Consider the following 21,517-nt stretch of genomic DNA (forward strand, 5'->3'; position numbering starts at 1 on the left):
TTATTTTCCAGCCCCAAGTATATACATTTATCACTAAGAGCTAGGATGTGTTTGGTAACGTTTTAGAAGGGTTATTACCTTTGAAAAATGACTCAATGTGTGGCTACGTACAACAATAAGCATGATATATCGGGAGCCACAGCAGGTTGGTTGTTTGTTTAAAGGACACATTAAAGATGAAACTTTTTAAGGGATGGAAAAACTTGGTAGAGAAAGTCAGCACTTGTTGAATGTTGTTCGAAAGACATGTTCTACTTAAAATACACGAATCTATGTCATTTGCAGCTTGTTATCTCTTGGCAAGTCCACACAGGACAATGTCAGGGAATTAGGACGTCCTGCATGTCAAGGGCTTATCGAATAGGTATATATTCAGGAATGGCCGCTTCCTATTTTGGCAATGGTCACCAACAAGATGGTCCTAGAAAGCATCGAACAAAAAATAAAAAAATAAAAAAAAAAATAAAAAAAATAAAAAACAAAAATCGCTAGAGGGCAAAAATGTCTCATACGAGCCAATTATTTGGAAACATTGATGCTCCACACAATGGGTCACAAAGAAGAGGATGCCAAAGAACACGTTGGCTGGATGCAATCAAGGCGGATACACAATGCACATAAAAAACTGAAAGGAGCGGTCAAGGTTAGGAAAGCAAGGAGAACGATGATCCATAAAGTGACAGGAAGTCTGCCTCAAATGAACGGATAATCATCATCATCTTGTCCCATGACATCTTCCAACAAAGCAGTTTATATACATTACCACCATCAGTCTTTCTGCCATACCAAATACAGCGTACAACCTCTATATGTAATGGACTCATCTGCTCACTGCCATCACATTAGCTACTGCGGTGGAATAGTGTCAATTAATAGGGTTCTCATAATTACTGACATGGACCTTAGCAATTAATTATTGATGTACTGCTGCCCTAACACTATGGCCAACCTCACATGGGCGAGCGCAATATGAGGCCGTGAATGTCACCCCATATCGCGCTCGCCATCCATATGAAAGCCCCGTAGATGCGAGGCACTTTTATGGGAAAACGGCCTCGCATTACTTTAGGGATGAAGGGAATTCACCGCTGTGGCTGTCACAGCCGCGGCAGAGGATTGCAGAGTTCTCCCACTGCTTTCAATGGGGCCGGGGCTGCTGCCGCCGGCTCCATTGAAGTCAGTGGGTCTGCGATGCGAGATCACTCAGCCAAATAGAACATGCTCCGATTTGTTTCTTACAAAGCATCGTGGTGTCATGCAGCATAAAAAAAATAAATAAGGGATGGGGTTCATATTTGTGAGACTCTAAGGCTGGGTTCACACGGAGCGGATTTGCCACGGAAATTTCGTGCGGAATTTCGCTGCGGCAAATCCGCATACAGCCCCTAATCCCGGGATAAGCCAGCCATGTGGACGAGATTTCTCAGAAATCACATCCACACGGGACGGCAAATCCGCTGCGGCTAATGCGGCAGAAACTGCCGCTGCGGCACGGCTTTGCCAAACGCAGCCACGGATTTGCGACCGCAGCATGTCCATTCTTTTTTTCTTTCTGCTGTGGCCGCGCTCTCCCTCTATGTGAGCGCCGGCTGCAGCGGAAGAGCCAAACCGCGGGATTTCCGTCGGGAATCCGCCCCGTGGGAACCCAACCTCAAAGTACAGATCTTGTGCGATTTTCTTGGCTGCATCAACGAAAGGAAGCACATGGTTTTTATGAGAACTGTGCCTACATAACCACAGCACGGTATTAGTGTATCTTGACGCCACCACAAGTAGAGGTGGAGTTAAGATACAAGGAGTTTGACAGGGGGTTGACGCCCCCCGTTGACACCGTGGAGGAAGAGGAGAGCGGTCGCCGTGCAGTGTGCAGTGCTGCTGTGCCAGGGAGCGCTGACCGGCAGTTGGCGAGGACAGTTACAGGGGCCCCCCAAAGGGGAGGCCACAATCTGAGCAGCGCTGCAGCCTGGAGGCCAGTGCCGCTGCCGGGGACAGTCACAGCGGGAACAGTGACAGGGAGAAGCCGCCGGGGAAACTGACGCCAGTTTCCCCGGAGGCGCACTGCGGTAGGCCTGTAGACGCAGACGCCGCTGGGAACACACAGTAATAAGCCTTCGCCTGTGCAGCGCTGCTGCCCACTATCCGTGCAGCGCTGCTGCCGGGAGGCCGCAACCGCCAGCGGCTACAGTGTTGGCAGGAAGAGTCCCAGGAACAAGCCGACGCCGGGGGTAATCCACCACAGCCGCCGGGGACACTTCCAGAGGCGCAGCGCTGCTGCCGACAATCACAGCGGGCCCAGCAGCACACGCTGTATACTCACTTCAGGAGACCGCTGTGCATTGCTCAGTTCCAGGAACTGCTGTGAGGGTGAGTATTAAGAGCCTATCAGGGGCACTGGGGCGTCCACCTCCTGTCAAGCACCTAGTACTTGACACCACCTACACTTCTGGTGGCGTCAAGATACACTAATACCGCACAGCACAACCATAAGGGTGGCTTCACATGTAGAGTAAATGCAGCAAAGTTTCCGCAGCAGATTTTGCTAAGAAAATTCTGCAGTGTCTGCAGTACAATCCATGTGGAGATTTCTAAGATCTTTTACATGCAGTAGAAAGTTTCTGCAACGAATTTGCAGCATGCCGATTTATGCTGTATAGTTACACCCTTGAACCGCTACAAAAATCAGAAACCATATCTGCACCATTCAGCAGGTATGACCCTTGTGCAGGTACCCCAACATGTGAGCCTACCCTTACATTAATTTTGTGTTGTATGTAGCAGTTTACCTTCGTTTACAGAAGGGGAAAATATAACCCAACAGCCCCCTTATTCTTTTGTACTCGGAGAATAAAGAAAGAGTACGCAGCTTGTGTTGCCCGCTTATGCGGAAAATTGAAATTCTGTCCTGAACCTCTCTTCAATTACCTGTAACAGTCTGACTTGTTAAGAGCAATTTGGGTAAGCGATGCATATTAGGGAACTGTACACAATGCACTTCAATGTTATCCGAAACTGACTCTAATAGAACTAGTTATAGGGACTAAAATGTAGAGCTTTTTCAATCACATCAAAATGTATCAAATGTCCAAAATTTTTCTACTTAGACCTTAACAGGGTATTCCAATCAGACAAAGTAGTGGCATATTGGTGGCTAGAAGCACCACCATCCAGGAGGAAGGGGAAAAAAAGGTTTTCAAAAAAAAAAAAAAGGACAGCATCGCTATAGTATATGGCCCCTTTACTTGTAGGATCAGTGGGGGAATTGGCGATCAGAACCCTGCCGAGGACTGCGTATATCTTTGCATACCCTGACTTTCTCTTTAAGACATCAGCAAATCCCTCTACAAGACGTGTGCCCCTGAATCAGTCACCTGGTGCACTGGCGGAGGAACCCTTGCCCTGCCCATGTAGTGTGCCAGTATTCAGAACTCTCCCATGAAATGCACATCCTACACCAACTGCTAGTCTACAAATAAAAAACACTATTACAGTAACAGGAAAGGAGGCTCCTCCGAAATCTTATTTTATATGACATCAATTACATTTTTGATGTCTACAAATCTAATTTAATTCACTACAAAAATTGACAGGAACGGTATGATTCACATTCCTTTTAAGAAGGTAAAGATGGGTAAAAGCCAGCTACAACAAAGGGTTAAACTATCACCGTATTCATCTAGAGGACTCTGAGAGGGAAAACATTTTGTAGTCAATTGACTTTTAATCTTTTTCAAAATCCCTTTATTTACTTCAAAAGCCCTTGTAAAGGGCCGGCGATAGGCCAGGAGTACCAAGTGGAAGGAATGTCATTTTAAGAAGCGTTCGCATTCTGCTCTCCTCCACTACAGAGCGTACTACTATTACTAGAACACTGTAATCATAAGCACCATGATAGGGCCTGTGCTCACTGGCGGTATCCCCATTAAGCAGTTCAGTCTCTCTGTTCCATTTGTAGAGCAGAGAAAAAAAAAATAAAAAACTTAAACTTTTCTGTTTTGCCCATTGATTTCAATGGCCTTAATGAAAAAAAAAACTAAATAAAAACAGAACAGAAAGAAATAATTAACTGAGGCCAACACCGGTGAGAACTAGCCATTAGATAACTGCTGTAGGAACTCCCAACCCATGGGCCATAATGCAGATTGGTCAGAAATCCTCTACCGCAGGCCCTTGCTAGTGGCAGGGATCCTTGACTTTCAGTAAAGCTAGTCATAAAGCATTTATAGCGCTCCCTAAGGGCATGTCCACATGGACAGGAATGCTCTGCAAAGCGGCCGCAGTGGAATTTGGTGCAGAATTTACTCCCTCATTTGAAGAGGTGGAATTCGCACCCCAGTCCCCTGCAGCTGACAGACATGCGGTGGGAATTACAATCCGCAACATATCAATTTCCATATGGAATTTAGGCGGGTTTTGAATAGCTCTTCCACAATGCTGCTACTGTAAATGCTGCAGATTTTCTGTACAGACAGTCCACATGGAAAACCTTGGACAAATCCGCCCCGTGTGAAAATACCTTGATGTTCTGTCCACACATACCGGAAATGCTGCACTGAAAATCCACAAAGGATTACAGTGCCGGCCACATGGAAGGGATTTTAACAATCCTCATCCCCCTGCTGCATAATTGTACTTGATGGAAACTGACCGGCAGTGTGGATTTTTGAAGCCGCAGAATATAAATTTCTGCAGCGGATTTTCGTGACCGATTTCACAGTACAGCGTTGAGATCTACAAAGAAATCGGCGTTAAATACAGGTTTTACATCAGATTTTTCTATTCTGTACCCATACCGGTCTGCCAGTCAAACATTGTGAGAAATGAACCCCTTCCCGATGAGTTTCCATGTATGCCCTTGGCTGACGTGGGGTGTACGGAGCCGGCTCAGGAGAGGAGCTCATCCCACAGCTGGAAGCTTTCAGATGTTTTAGACACATGTAACTAGCCCCAACCGCTACCATTTAGCCTCTTGAATGCACATTCAGTGCCCATCAGCTTCCACACAACATGCAGCCTCCATGGATAGATGCCTACAAAAGAAGCTATATTTTGGTACAAAGTTATCCTCTTATCCACAGGAATGATCGGTTGGAGTACAACTACTGGAACTCCCAACGATCCCAAGAATGGGGGCTCCGACAGCCCTCACATGAATGAAGTTGCACATCCTCTGAATATTTTAGATTTTGGTACAACCTCTTTAAAGGGTTGGGCTTTTCATGGCTTAGATGGGAAAACCCAGCCAAGCACTTCAGTGCAGTGCTGTCTGCATAGCCCTTATTAAAGTGAATGGGAGCTACAAAACATAGCATGCTACGCTACTTTTGCAACTCCCTAGGCGGGGTGGACTGTAACTATAGCAGCAGTTTACCATCTCGACCCCCTGGAGCCCCACCTATGGCAGAGCTTGATAGGCTAATGGTAAAAGTAGAATATACTGGAATACTATACAATAGTTTTGATGCATTTTTTTTTTCAGTCAAAGCCCTTGGATCCCACAGGAAGTAGAAGTTCTTCCATTATATTTCTATATGGCTCAAAGTGCAAAGGGCCATTGCTACTTTAAGGTGGTTTCACACCCAAGTTCTTGTGGCAGTTTTTTGAACCAAAGACAAAAGTGGATTCAAAACATATAAGAAATATAAAGGAAAGACTACTTCCTGTTGGATCCACTTCTGGCTTTGACGGGGAAAAAAAAAAAAAGCATCAAAACGGAGTATTCTAGTATATTATACTTTTACCTTTAGCCCATTATACTCTGCCATAGGCGGGGCTTGGAGGGGTACTGCCATCTCAGTTCTTCATAGTCAGGATGGTAAACAGCTACTATAGTAAAACCCCTGTATTACTGAAGTGCATGCCGTGATTGACCACCTAGTAGCGCCTTTCTACAGTCCAGTTTAGTACTACATGTTCTGCACTGCTCTTTCCCTGTGCCAGGATGAGCTGCTCCTGTGGACATCGGACATGTGGCCAGCTCTGTTCTAGTTTTCTGTAACATTGTCCTGTACAGACCCTGAAGAAGCTCCGGTCCTCATAGAAAGGGATTTATAGCCTCCAGTTCCTGATATTAGTTTGGTCTCAGTCCACATTTTGGGGCTTCAAAAGAGATAACTTCTTTTCTTTCATAGAATCATAGTCTGAAGTTACAATATACAAAGGGGTACCAAAAAGGCAGCTGGAGTCTTCTTCTAGTGGGTGGAAATATTAGTACGGGGTTCTGTTGCTAGGTGAATGGCTGCAGAACCCTTCTGAGGCGGTATGCCAGCCAACGTTCTTAGGGAAGGTTACATTCGGCTCCAGTGATATTGTTTTATTTTTTGCCCATTTTGTGATGGCCGATTCATACGAACAATGTGCGACTGTGAAATATTGTCTCCGTTTCCACTGCTTATAGCACTCCTCAGAAATGAGCAAATAGCCACATGGAACGAGGTTGGGTGAAGACGGAAGGTGAGGCAAGCAGTTTTTCATCAAAAACGGCTTAAGAACCAGCGCACACAAGCGTATGCGTAAAACGCTGCGTGTATAAATCTGTTTTACCGCTGTGAGCGCTGGCACATCATTGCATACGGCAGCGATTTTGTACTGTGCATGACAGCGCATCTTACAGACGCTGTTTGACGTGCTTGTTTTTTTTAATTTCCCGCTTTTGCTTAGTGACGGTGCATGTAAATGTCACACATACGCAATTACGTATTTACAGTGTTTATTACACGCCCATAGAAAATAGGGCCCTATTGCATGTTCTATGTGGTAAAATAGAGCATGCCACGTTTTTGTTTACGCACGTATTATACACCAAAAAATGCTAGTGCAAGTGGGTCAATGAAAATCAATGTGCTTCCATTGACTTCAGTGACCAAATATTATGCGCACGTACATTGTATGAGTAATTATGCAATGAGTAATTATGCAATGAAATGGCACTCACGTGAGCCTGCGCCAACACGCAGCACTGTGAGCAAACAGGTGACTGGATCTTCCATCATGACAGCCCACCTGCCCAGCGCCGAGTGTCAATTTCTTTTTAATTAAAAAACACGGCATGACGCTCTTGTCAATCTCTGTATTCACCTGATCTCACTTGTGCAGTGGAAGAGGAAACAATTCCACAGCTGCACATTGTTCACATGCATCAGCCATCAAAGTAGATAAAAAAATTGAACAACTTGTTGAAGACGACAAAAAAAACAAAAAACAAAAAGACACACAACTGAAGTTGAACGCAACCTTCCCATGCCACCTCAGGAGAGTTCCGCAGACTTTCACGCAGCCTACACAAGTTATGCCCTGCCAACGTGTTTCTTTTGGGTACCCCTTGTATTCAAATTACAATGGCCAGTCATCCAGGAATGAATATGGTAACTGGAGAGGACTTGCACTACTGCTGGAGCAGTTTTACTGGCTCTCCCTTCCTTAGTATATTGGAGACGCTGCACCATTTTCCTCATGTTTGGCCAACTTTGAAGAAAGTAACAAAGTGGATTGGCAGAAACAGTTCTCATAGGACGGCTGCCCTCAACATTTCTATTACCTCATGTTTACCTGTTCCGATATTTATGTAATCCGACACGTCTACCATAATAAATATTGTCGAGGAACCAAGATTGACCAGTGCAGCTGCTTATAGGATTCTCTTAGTAGCCAGTTAATAAAATGTTACATACACTAAAAACGTCAACCACCAGTAGCAATCTTTCGGTGCACTGTCTCTGTGGCTCTTGCAGTTGCGTTCAGCCCTGACTTGCCAATTCTTCTAAGTCTCATAGGCTCTGTAGTGTTCTGCCATATACTGCTTTACCTATATAGTCAAATCAAAATCTTCACAGAGATCAGCGAGTATCCTAGTGACTAAATGATGTAGAAGCGCCACCGTTTGTATAAAACATGGCTGCCCTTAGAAATGCCCTGGAGCTGTGTGCCAAATAGTGTATTTCAGACTTTAGCTACTATGTAACTTCTCCATCCAATGGGAAAACAACATCTAATGTTAGCGAGAGACATGACAATAACCTTTCCACAATTAAAGAAGCTGACTTAATAGCCAGATGGAAATCCAATGTCTAACATAGCAAATTCCAGAGTACGTCCCCTGGCAAAGCTCCTGCTGTGCTAATTGACAAGTGAAGAATTTAAAGTGTCGAGAATTATTCTGCGTGGACTGAACTGAGACTGACAAACTTATGTCACACCGAAAACAATTACACGTCCTCCAAAGAGGGATGCGGCTGCTGCCTGGCACTGCAATGAAATCGGGTTTTTCCAAGAGAGTCTAGTGGCTGATAACACAGAGGGCAGATTTGCTCGGGTACTTTATATGCACAACACAAGAAGGCTGCAGCTATTTCACTTGTGCTCTGAAAAGTACTGCCGCTGCTGCTGCTTCCCCTGCACACTTTGAGCTGAGAAAGTTATCATTAATTCCAAACACAATCTTGCAGCTTAAGAAAAGGTTAGACTCCAGTGAGAGTTCCTTTCCTAAGCCGCTCTGCCATTTTCAAAGGCCATTTAATTGTTAGCTTTGGGAATGGAAGGTGGGAAGCTCTAAGACTGAGGCAAGAGCTGGGTGCATTAAACCTGTGGCATGAAATGCCAGCTCAGCATATAGCGGGCAGCTGCGCTCCACCTTGTAATACTGACAATCCTTAATTGGGAATTGATAAGAAGAAGGTAGTCATAGCGAGTTGGATGAAGCAGGGGAAAAAAAAGGTTTGATCTGGAGATCACACTGTGGTGGATTATGTCTTTTCTTAGTCATTTATTAAAGTGATGTGCCTAAATGGATTAAAATATCTGCAACCCCTTTCTTGAAGCCCGATAGGAGTATGTTGACTTGCTTCTACAGATATAATACACTAACTGGCACATTACAAGGCAGAGGAGAAAAGGGAGATAGGGAAGAAAAAATAAAAATAAAAAAACCAGACAGCAGCAGGTTGAGATAGGAGTGTGAAATCGGTGGAGATGGGATCCACAAACAATAAGATCAAAAAATGTATTTTGACAGCGTGCGCACTTTCAGCCCTTCTAAATCAAGGGTACATTTTACAGTCCTTTAAACTTGGGAGATTTAACTTGCCATAGGCGCTGGTCTCAGATGAAACACTGAACACGTATCACATTCTGCATCTTAAGAAAGTCTTGGCTTTCATGGTCAAAAAATTGTCACGCTAGAGAAAAGTAGACAGTGAGAAGATACAAAAAGATTAAGGCCAAATTCCTCACAAAACCTGGAGGTGTTTTGCCCCGATTCACATGACAGCAGCTTTGTACAGTCGAAAACAATAGTATTTTTCTTACGTAACAAAAGAAATGACTGGTGAACATCACCTTGCTGATGTGTGGACCTCCACCAACAACTCACTGCGTCTTTGACCTATGAAGAAGGCTTTGAGGTCAACCACAGTCACCCCTGTGGGATCACTGAAAAAGGACAAAGCAACTAAAACAAAAAAAAAAAAGTTACTTCTAGAAGCCAAACTTACTAATCTACTGATACAAAATACAGGGACAGGTATACACTACTTCCCAACAGAATGCAGAAAGGCAAATTGCTATATGGAGGGCGACCCACCGGGCTGAATCGTATGTGGTGTACGTCTGTATGGTCCACTACATATAACAGTATGACTTAGCACCCTTTGTAAGTCTTAGCCATGTGCAAGTATAATACTAAGCAACCCCCCCCCCCCCATCTACAATATGTGTTAAACGTGAGTAGTTGTCCATCAGTATCTTGCGCAATGCTCCTCCATATAGCAATCTGCCCGCATTCTGTTGGGAAGTGGCGTTTGTACCTGCTCTTGTATATTTTTGTATCAGTACACTGGCAAGTATGGCCGCTGGCAGTGGTAACGGTGTGGTACATCGCCACTCCACTACCGCATTGTCAATACCACATGGTCTGTCATCCGCCACGCTATTACTGCCACTTCTGTGAACATGCCTTCAAACCTACGGAGAAATCACATTAACCAGTTGGCGCACATTGTTCTGCGAGTTTTACTAAATAATTGCATTATTACAGATGCCATGTTAGAGGACCATTAATATTGACAGGCTCAAAAGCCATTCAGAAGTAGATGTTGTATCTTCCAACAGTTCACCAGATACAATGACCCCATGGGAACCGGAAAACAAACGACCAATGTATTTCTCAGAAGGGCTATACATTCCTCCCAGCCACCAAGTAAGGGAATTTATTAGCACAGGATGAGAAATGACCAAGGTGCTAACACAGCACAAAGCAAGCTAATCCCATGAACATGCCCCGTAGATACAAAGCATACCTGAAGATGTGGAGACTCTATAATCCAGCCTACAGGTCATAATTGGCATAGCGACAACAAAATAAGGATTATCATCCATTTCACACCTAAATAATGAAGTTAATCAGGATTATCCACTATTCAGGACAGATCAGCAGGGATCTTAGGAAATCACGGTGGTTAACTTTTAGTAATACAATAACATAAAGAGAGATAGTCAAAAGGACAAAACAGGACCCTATGGCAACGCCAGCATACAGAAGGGGCAACAGAACAAGGCGGACAGTTGGCGGAAGCACCGCGGGGAGTAAATGAGAAATAGTGGTGGGGGTTGGGGAATAAATTCACTGCAGGTACTCCGTCTACCTCCAACAGGTTTCTAACCACTTGGAAAACTTTGGGGATTTTTTAACTCCACAATTATTAATAGGAAGAATTTGAACGTAGCAAATGTAGTTTAACTAGTAGTTTTAGAAGTGACAGGCGAATAAGTAAGGAAGTGTGAAAGTAACATTAATGTAGGTTTCTGGAAGACAGTGTAAACCCCATGAATTGAGTACAGATTGTAAACCCATATAGGCGAGGCTCACTATAAAGGATATATGTTCTACACTACTTCTGCATGTGTCCTCATACAGTCTTGCTATATTACGGAAAATAGGGTATCTGAATCGGAGAACGGAAACCAACACCTTACAGGTATATTAAGCAGACACCCCAACTGTCTGTACACAGTACCCTATGCGATTCCATCACTATCATATATAGAAGAGATCTCTGCCTGTACGCAGCACCCATGCAATTCCTATACAACTGCACTATTCCATCCCCTTACTATGATAAAAAGCACTGCTTGTACACAGCATCCATGCTATCCCTATACATGCCCACCTATACAACTGCACTATTCCATCCCCTTACTATGATAAAAAGCACTGCTTGTACACAGCACCCATGCTATTCCTATACAACTACACTATTCCATCTCCTTACTATGGTATATAGAAGAACTCTGGTTGTACACAGCACTCATGCTTATCCTATACCATCCTCTTCCAATGGTAGATAGAAGAGATCTCTGCTTGTCTGCAGCACTCATGCTATTCCTATACCTCCATACCTATACAACTCCACTATTCCATCCCCTTACTATCATATATAGAAGGGATCTCTGCTTGCACACAGCACCCATGCTATTGCAACCCCTTACTATGAAATATAGCACACAGCTCTGCCTGTACACAGCACCCATGCTATTCCTATACAACTCCCATATACCATAATAAGGGGATGGAATAGTGAAGAGATCTCTGCCTGTACACAGCACTCATGCTATTCTGCTATTCCATTTCCTTACTACAGTAGATAGAAGAGATCTCTGCCCGTACGCCACATCCATGCTATTGCACCCCTTACTACGGTATATAGAAGAGATCTCTGCCTGTACACAGCACCCATGCTATTCCTACCCATTACAACTCCACTATTCCATCCCCATTTTATGGTATATAGAAGAGATCTCTGCTTGTACACAGCACTCCTGCTATTCCATCCCCTTACTATGATATATAGAAGATTTCTCTGCCTGTATGCAGCACCCATGCTATTCCTACCTATACAACTCCATCCCCTTACTATGGTATATACAAAGGATCTCTGCCTGTCGCCTCCAGGAATGTTAAACTTCACTACATACAAAGCAAAATTTCCCCATACCAGAAAGAAAATCCAAAGACTTTACTGTCCCACAAAGCTGACCTAGTTTTTAGACCTCAATCTCGTGTGTTTTCCGCTGCCTGAATAATCAAACAACCTGGCACCCATCTGTATATTTCTATCTCCTCTATTTGCATGGCAGGAAAAAAAAAAAAAATGATATTGTTGAATTTGCACTGGAAAAGGAAGAAAAAAAAAAAAAGAAGAGGCTTCAAAATAAATTACCATATTTTATGACAGCCCGATCACCATAGTGACAAATGGTGAACAAGTACAGTTAATGGGGGAGAGGCAGGTACTGTGGAGATGGATGGCTGAGAAGAATATCCTGGACTCTAGAGGATTTCTGCCGGCTTGCATATACATATCTGGAATACACACATGCAATCATTCGCCCTAAATCCAGGGATCAGGCTCATCTTAGCAGAACTTTAGTTTTAATGCATGATGGCTCTGTGAATGCAGAAAACCAATAAAAGGGGCTTAAGTAAATATATTGAGATGGGGGAAGCATTGTGTAAAAGCAACCATGGTGCAGCGCAAAGGTCAACGCTGAGAAGGAAGGAGACTTTAAGACAAGTTTGCAACATTGTTTACCATCTCCATGTTACTTGAAGACCCTCTGCAGCACAAACCCCTGTCTGCGCAGGTAGCCTATACACTATGTCAGACCTCCACCAAGTATCTATAGCAGACCCCCACTCTCCAGCCCAATATATCCCAATGTCCTCTTAGTTCCAAAGTTAATCCACATATCAGTTATTCTGATTGTCAGTCTACAAAAAGAAGGACATCTTGGTAAATCATCAATATAGCGCCTACACCTTCTGCAGCGCTGTACACAAGACCGTATAGAGGATGCACTAGGAAAGCTTCAACCACATTCAGCTCTGCTACATCAGCACAACTGATGTCATTAGGATAATAAAGGAACATATTCGCAATGGATTCATAAAAGATAATAAACATATTTGTGTTTGACGCAGAATTCCAGGTAATGACACACGGCTTGGGTAACTATTTACATAAAACAGTAAAAAGTATCAAAAAAAAGGACAAAAAAAAAACAAAAACACAGTAGGATATTGATGACCGCTGCTTCTTGTCAGGTTGTCCCCAACAGACCGGCGGCGATGGAGAAGTAGTCACAATGTAACGTACGGCTACAGAACAATATCCGTATGACATGACGGTCTCTTTGACCCAATGCCCTGGCAGCAGCCCCTTCCGTTAAAGCGCTATGAGGGACGCTGTCACCTCTTCTAACTTCCAGCCTAAAAAGTTGGGACTTTTTCTTTTTTTTTCTGCGTTCGCCCTTCTGCCTCCGTGACGGAACGTTACAGCGCGACACCAATAGATGAGGGGGAATAAAAGGACGCTACTCAAAATGCCACGGTGCGCTGCCACAAGAAATCAGGCAGAAAGTTGACCTTTGCAGAATGGAGTGGAGAAGGGGGGAGGCAGGAGGGACCCTACAGAACAAAAGGTGTTCAGTCACCTGCTGAGCCTACAAGGACACTGCAAGAAGATGTGCAGATGCAGCAGAGCCGAGTGGGGCAGGTGCAGGAGGGCTGACTTTGCAATGTGCTGCAGGTAGCGGCAGCCCGGTATAGGCATAGGGGTGTGGAGCGAGCAGCGCTGCCCGCAGCCAGGCACGGCGGCTCATCTGTTGATGGGCACAGCTCTCCTCCTCGCCCGCACATGCCACCCGCCAAACTTCCCGCACTTACCCCTTGAGCAGCTCCCTCATGGCGGGAGAGGTGCGGGCGCAGGACGGACGAGAAGTTCCGGCTCACACTGACCGGGAGCGGGGAGATAGCACTGCGGTGATACTAGCACTACACCGGGCTAAGGAGCTGGGGGAGGAGCGGGAGGAGGGACGCCGCAGGCTAGACAGGGCGGGGCTCCCGTTAACCCTTCCTTGTCCGGCTCAGAAGGATGTGGGCATCAGCCTGTGAGTGGCACAACCCTCTGAAAGCATGAATGACTCGTTCAGTCATTCACAAGTGGGCAGCCACCCTTTCTGATGCCAGTTGTTCTGCTTCCAAGGCTGCATGTTACACAAGGCACTCATCTGTCTAGCTGCAGTCACAGATTAGGGGGGCAAAACTTATTTTAAAGGGGTTCTGTCCCCAGGGGATGGATAATATAAGGCAGGCAATATAAGGGAAAAGGATAAGATTTATCACAAGTGTAGAAACTGACTTTTAAACTTTGGCGCCATGTATACTAATCAACCCACTGGAGTCCACCTGCACCCCAACTCATACCCTCCTGCTTTTCTTCACCCCCCTAATTTGCTGATGTCAGGACAAGCTGCAGTGGCTCTCTGAAAATACGCTTATGTTGTGTGCCATGTGGCACGGAGCGCTGAGGTGCCTGATTATTAACCAGAATCTGGTGACAGAACCCTTTAAAGGGGTTTAACCTCAAGGATGAGTGTCTGACTGCTGGGACGCCCGCAAGACGGCTGCCAACCTGAATTTTTCATTTTCCTGGACAACTTATCCCAAAATTACGGACAGCTGACATTTTTTACGGACACATTGAAAACCGTACGGAATGATAGAGGATATAAGTGATACATGGCCATAGGTCAGAGGCTGATATGATCTCATTACCTGCCTTTACTGTGAGCTGTAAAATAATGAGAATTACAGTCATAATAACCCGCTCAAGGACCGCCAGCCGAAAAAAATTCATGGACTTGCCTAGTATTTTTCACAGACGCTGGAAAAAAGTGTCCTATTTTTACGGAGTGTCCAGAAATTTCTGGATGGTTAGCGGCCCTGCCCCATAATTACAACAGGGGTCTCGTGTCCCTCCATATGAATGAAGCAGCAGCTGAGCATGCTTCATTCATCTCTATGGGACTGTCAGAGATTGCCAAGCGCTGTCCCTTTTCTTTAGCAATCCAATGAATGAATGGATGGATAGCGCATAAAGCTTGTCTGCCATTCCATTGGTACAGCGAGACACAGGAGCCTCATTCACATGATCAGTGGAGGTCCCAGTGATTGGCCTCTATTAATCACACACACTTTAAGGGGTTATACCCAGATTACAAGCTATCCCTTATCCACAGGATAGAGGATAATTTGCTGATTGGTGGGGGTCTCACTACTGAGACCCCTGCTGATTTCAAGAGCGGGGGTCCCATGTCCCCTTTTGCCTATTCAGTCTCCTTCTCACTGTGGGGGCAGTAACCTTGCAGTAAGGACGACCGGGGCATGGGACTTCCACCGATCTGCAAGTTATCCTGTTGATAGAGGAAAACTTGTAACCTTGGTACAACCGCTTTAAATTTTGGGACAACCCCCTTAACTGTTTTTAAAACACCAGCTACTTATTTAAGTCAGTAAAAACTGACCATCTACCCTTTCTGATGCCAGTTTTAGGATTTTTATGTAAGTTAAAGGGGTATTTTGAAGCTTTCCATTTATCACCTATTCACAGGTTAGTTGATAAAAGTCTGATCGGTGGGGGTCTCACCTCTAAGACCCCCACTGATCCCAAAAATACGGGTCCTGTGTACCCCTCTCCTGCACCCCCTGCAGTAAAGAGGAGACTTAATGGGGCGGCAGTCAAGCTTGCACAGTGCCACGCCACTCATGTTTATTGGGACTGCCAGACAGTCCCATAGATAGGTGATAAAACGCGAACTTGAAAATACCCCTTTAACCGTAAGGGCTCTCACGCATGCGCTTTTTACCGCGATTACTGCAGCATTTTGAATGCCATAGTAATCGCGGTATAACACTCATTGTTTTTAATGCAGCCTCGCAGACATGCGCTCACTTTCTAGTGCTGTGATTTTTCAGCGCTGTCTGCTATATTTTTCCGTGTTTAGCGCACCTTATCACCCATCACAATGATGGGGTGCGCTAAAACCAGCTGTGTCCGAAAACTAAAGGTAAATTTGCTGCAAAACGCTGCGATCGAAATCACAGCGTTTTGCCGAGCGCATTTGTGTGAGAGTGGCCTTACTTAGTAAAATGTGAGATTGGGGGTCTTAAGTCATTTAACCATAACTCACAAATTAGTGGACAGTCAAAGGGTTCATTATGTGACAGATCTGATTTTTCATGCATAATAATGCATTTATATAGTTTTTGAATGGTACAAAATCTGAATTTCTGAATACAGAAATACTAAGATCCTACGGCAAGTGCAGCAAGTCATGAAGTGCCATAAAAGTCGGGGTCTGACATACAGTTAGGATCCAAACACATGCCAAACAGTTCCTGGAGCAACACAGTGAGTATATTAATACAAATCTGTTCCCCATGTCAAACTGCCCATGCTTCACCGCAACGTATTTGCGCAGCGAACGAGGTCGATGAGGTAGATTTGCGTGCATAGTACTGTAGTTTTTGCGTATGCCAGGCCTGTTCACATGTCCGCACAAAACACCAGTTCCTGATGTGTTCTCTTATTCATGCAATTGCACAGCGTATTGTGTATGTTCCTGTATTTTGGGTGTGCATTTGCGCCCCTCCCATAGACTTCTATGGGGATTTTGCTGCGCAATATACAGAAAGATGGAGCGGAATCTATATTTTTAGCACGCACAAAAAAAACGTTCATGAGAAGAAACTCATTGGCATCAACGGGTTTTAATCTCTGAACATTGCGTGCGCATAATTTACATGTGCAAAAATGTGCGCAAAAGTGGTTGTCTGAAGAAGCCCTAAAGCTACTTAAAGGGGCTTTATCCACTAAAGACACATATGCCCTGTCCACAGGATAGAGGAGAAATGTGTAATTGCTGGGGATCCAAGTGCTGGGACACCTGGGGATCCAGAGAATGGCACCCCCCAAAAGCCCCTTGTAAATGAAGTGGCAGTACGAATGCAGGACCACATTGACTTTTGTGGAACAGAGGAAGATAGTCGGGTGCATCGTTCTTCCTCCGTCCCGCAGAACTAAGCGGAGTGGTGGTCACACTGGCACACCGCCGCTCCACTTACACGTGGCATTCTGGTTGTGTTATTCTCAGGGTCACTGGAGGTCCAAGCAGCCGGACCCCTAACGATCAGACATTTATCCCCCATCCTGTGGATGATTCTCTCTAGGAGGAAAATCTCTTTAAACCTTTGAAAATAACATAATTATTCAAATCAGTAAAGAGTGGCTATCTGGCTATTTACCCAATTTGATGCCAATGTTCATTGCTCAGAACTTCTTTAGGTCAAGCTGAACTCATCCAAATTTTCTGCAAGGCTTCGCTTATCTGTATGTCTGCAGTGTGAGATCAGTGGTTTAGTCATTTAACCCTTGGAAGACATCAGTGACCTATTCAAATCAGCAAGGCATTGCCATCTGCCCATTCTGATGCCAGTTTTTATGCATACAATTACTTTGGGCTAGGCTGCACTCAACTATATTTATGCTTTTGTAGGGCTTTTCCAGATTCATAAAACAATTCTTTCAGCTGCTTATACTAGAAAATAAGAAATAAATACCAACTTTATTAAATCTACTGCTTCTTCAGCACTGACAGCCCCCTGTAAATGTGTTTACAGCACGGAAGAGATGACCTGCCATGCCAGCATGTGACCACAGCAGCCAATTACTGGCTGCAGCACTGCGGTTATGTGCCATGCCTACTGACATCAGTGCATAATTGGCTGCAGCGGTCAAGTGTTGGTACGGTACGTTACAGCTTCAGCCAGAACTGGCATGGACCAGGCGTCTGTTTGCAGTTTAAACCACTTTTAGTCTCATATTTGATTGCCCACATTTCTGTGCCCATCTTTAATGTTTCTAGGCAGCTTTCATTTTTTTTCTCAGGGTACCTCAATTAATCCAGTTCTTTGCTAAACCAGGGCGTCATTGGTTCTTAAAATCAACTTTTTCTGTATTTTGCATGAAATTACTGACATAACTGCGAGAAAGTGCGGTAAAGTAACGATCAGTAAGTGTTTTCCTCTGTTTTCAATGAAAAACCTTGCTTCGCACTCACGTGCGCCTCACTCCCCGTGCGATGTGTTTTCTGGTCCCATTGAAAGCAATGGGTAAGGTGTTCCGTGGGAATGCTCAAAGGTAGGACATGCCACGATTTTTTTCTGCATCGCTATAATATAGCTCATGTGTTTTACAGGTGTTGGATGTCGCATGGGTCAAGTCACTAATACCCAGGTGTGGTGTGGCCTGTCGCAGTCTGTAGGTCAGGCTGTATATGAGCGACTTCACAGGACACATACTGTACGTTTTTTTGCTATTGGTTTGGAATCTGGAGTATTCCAATAATTCACACAGCGGTGCGAGGAAAATAAATTCCTACTGTTTCCCTGTGACTGAGCAGTTCACAGGTATATATGGAGGGCTTTGACAGATGAGCATGTTTCTGTGCGCAAAAAAATCCTGCCTCCTAAATGTGGAGAATAGAACCCATTGATTTCACTGGGTTCATTCTTGCTTCTTTTTTTTGTGCCCACTGTTTTTTCTACATGCAAAAAATTAGGACTTGCTCTATTTTGTGCGTATTTGAGCACCAAAGAGCCCCATAGAGGTCCATGGGAGGTGCACAAACACCAACATCTGCACACACGGATATGCGCTAAACGCTCTGCAATCATTGGCACGTCGTTAGGCTAATTAGCCATTTAAATCAGGACGGGTTGATTCCCCTGCCTGTGGGAACGAGCGTTGCCTGCGCAAATTTGCACAGTATTTGCGTAGGCACGCAAAATACACTCGTTCTCTGCGCAGGAGTGAGCTGCAACATACACTGCTGTGTACCAGTATAATCTAAGGGCTCCTTCACACGACCGCGATCGAGTCCCAGTCTTTATTTGCGTTTCACAGTGGGCTGCCGCTTCGTGAATATTAAATAACACGCAACAGCGATGGAACTCAGACGAAAATCCTCGGAATGACTGCTAATGCTTAAATACAGCCAGCTGTGTTCTTTTCCCAGTGTTGTTCGCAGGTCTCATCGCTATAAAACCTAATGAGAACACGGTGTGTGCTATTCCTGGCGGGCTTACACATTCCGTTGCATATTGTACATGCATTTGCGCAACTCCTATAGACTTCTATGGGGCCCTTTGGTGCACATATACAGAGGAAAATGGAGCGGGTACTATTTTTTTGCATGCACACAAAAGAAAGCGTTAATGTGAACGAACCCATTAACATCAATGAGTTCTATTCTCTATGTATTACACAAGCTAATTCCACGCATGCAATGCATGATGGAAATACATCTATTTGAAAAAACCCTACAAATTACCTTATCCTCCTCATTCCTCCATGGTATAGATATAAAGTTCCAAACATGGAACTACTTTTTGACAGGATGTGGCATGACACCACTCCATCATATTCTATTGCCAGTACAGGTTACTAATGCCATGCCGCACGTTGCACTGCCAGAGGATGTGCCAGGTAGACAACCTAGAACAATGGTACATAGTGGGGTTTGTGCTTTGCTGGCCATATACACACTGATCACTGGCGTACCTATAGGGGATGCAGTTGCACCTGGGTCCAGGAGCCTTAGGTGGCCCATAAGCCCCTTTTCACCATATAGGGAGCCCAGTACTATGAATAAAGCATTACAGTTGGGGTCCTGTTACAGGTTTTGCATTGAGGCACAGGAGCTTGAACTTACACCTCTGACACTGGTGATTGTAGCAAAGAATAAAATGCTACTAATTATGCCATTACCTATTTGAAACAGTAACTATGGTTCCATCTGGTAAGTCCTATGTGCCTATATACAGATGCATGCATGGCCTTCCTTTCTGCCAACGCTCCCTCTCCCTACTCATTTTATACATTTTAATCATGGAGCTTCAGTAAAGCATTAACAAAATGCAAAACTGTCCGTAAGATCACCTGCATGTGACATGGGCGCTGGTGTGTGTCCTAATACAGAGGCAAACAATCACAGCGGGCAGCGGAGACTGATTAACCTTCTGCAGGTCTTTAGTACACATGGGCAAATATCTCACAGTTCTTAGTGATTCCATAAAGGGCGTCTTCTTCCAGAACTGAACATTCTAGTCTGAAGTTTAGGGATTATGTACAATGCCAAACCACTGCAACATCCAATTCCTGTTGACTGCAGTCTGGGGATGAGATATTCCATACAAAATTGAGTTTCTATTTTAATTGAAATTCTCCTTGAAATGTTATGTAAGTGGGGAAGTGATATGAGAGCTCGTCGCCATGCTCCGTACCACTGCTGAGCATTACATCATGTCCTACAGGCTTTATTAACTTCTCAATTCTAATGCAGCTTTTTTTAGCCAAAGCCAAGAATGGATTAGAACGGAGGACTTCTATTTGTCCTTTTATGTGCACTTCTGTGTTAGGCCACTTTCATATAGCAGTACTTGGGCGGACGCGCACGAGTGTGTTTGCACGCAATACGCAAAAAAATAAGATTATTGATTTCAGCAAGCTCTATTTTTGTGCACATTTACGCACCAAAACCTTCATAGAAGTCTAAGGGCGGCTTCAGACGACTGTATATAGGCTGCGTTTTCACGCCAAGCTGATATATGGTGTCCTTGTCTCCGGGGGGGAGGATTGAAGAGCCAGGAATAGGAACTGAGCTCCCGCCCCCTCTCTGCCTCCTCTTCGCCCCTCTGCACTATACTTAGCTCCGCCCCGCCCCACCTTCCCTCATTGCAGATAGTGCAGAGGGGCGGAGAGGAGGCAGAGAGGGGGCGGGAGCTCAGAGCACTCCTCCCGGCTCTTCCAGCCTCCTCCCCCTGCAGACAGAGACGCCGTATATCGGCCGGCATGAATACCCGGCCAATATACGGTCGTCTGAAACAGCCCTTAAGGGCTTATTCACAGATTCGTATATCAGCCGGGTTTTCACGCCCGGACGATATACGTGTCCCTTTCTGCAGGGGGAGGAGGCGGGCTGGGCCGGGAGCAGTGCACTGAGCCCCTCTCTGCCCTCTCTCTGCCCTTCGCCACCATTTGCAATGGGAGGGGGTGGGGCCGAACTTAGCTCCACCCCTTCCCGTCCTTCGCATTGTAAACAGTGAGAGGGGCAGGGAGGGGGCGGAGCTCAGTGCCGTGCTCCCGGCCCGGACCGCCTCCTCCCCCTGCAAAAAAGGACACCGTATATCGGCCGGGCGTGAAAATCTGACCGATATACGGACGTGTGAATAAGCCCTAAGTCTGTCACTTCCTGATCTGTAGAGAAAGCTTTGCAGCAGTCATCTCACTAACATCACAGGCAGGATTACACGGAAAGGTAACACCTATATGTAGATAACACAGGATCCACCTTTCACAATAGGTGATTACCTGTGATTATATATTCCACTTCCCTGCAAAATGACCAATTTACAGGTCACAGAGCATACCTAGAATAGTCTCCCATGCAAGTCCATTGTGTGAATAGCCCATGAAGCTGCTTTAAACCATAGCTGTAAATGCAGCTCAGGAAAGATGGCCATCCTCATAGTCATGTATAGGCAACAGAATTAAAAATTCTACAATCAGAAAATAAGAATGAATTAGAAAAATGGAAGATGTTTCTATATCTGGTTTTAATTAATGCA

General features: G+C 44.9%; 1 protein-coding gene across 2 annotated transcripts in view; it reads right to left on the bottom strand.

Annotated features, from left to right (window-relative positions):
* DMD (dystrophin) overlaps positions 1 to 21,517 on the bottom strand; it is a 2,524,637-nt gene that overhangs the window by 151,841 nt on the left and 2,351,279 nt on the right. The window contains exon 1 of one of the 2 annotated variants that reach the window (XM_066577963.1): positions 13,715 to 13,832. The exons of the other annotated variant lie outside the window; for it this stretch is intronic. Within the exon in view, the coding sequence (XP_066434060.1) occupies positions 13,715 to 13,734 (20 nt within the window). The 5' untranslated portion in view covers positions 13,735 to 13,832. Of the gene's footprint in view, positions 1 to 13,714; positions 13,833 to 21,517 lie in introns of those variants that run through there. 2 annotated transcript variants of the gene reach the window in all.

This window comes from Eleutherodactylus coqui, chromosome 1 (genome assembly GCF_035609145.1).
Source record: "Eleutherodactylus coqui strain aEleCoq1 chromosome 1, aEleCoq1.hap1, whole genome shotgun sequence".
Lineage (NCBI taxonomy): Eukaryota > Metazoa > Chordata > Amphibia > Anura > Eleutherodactylidae > Eleutherodactylus > Eleutherodactylus coqui.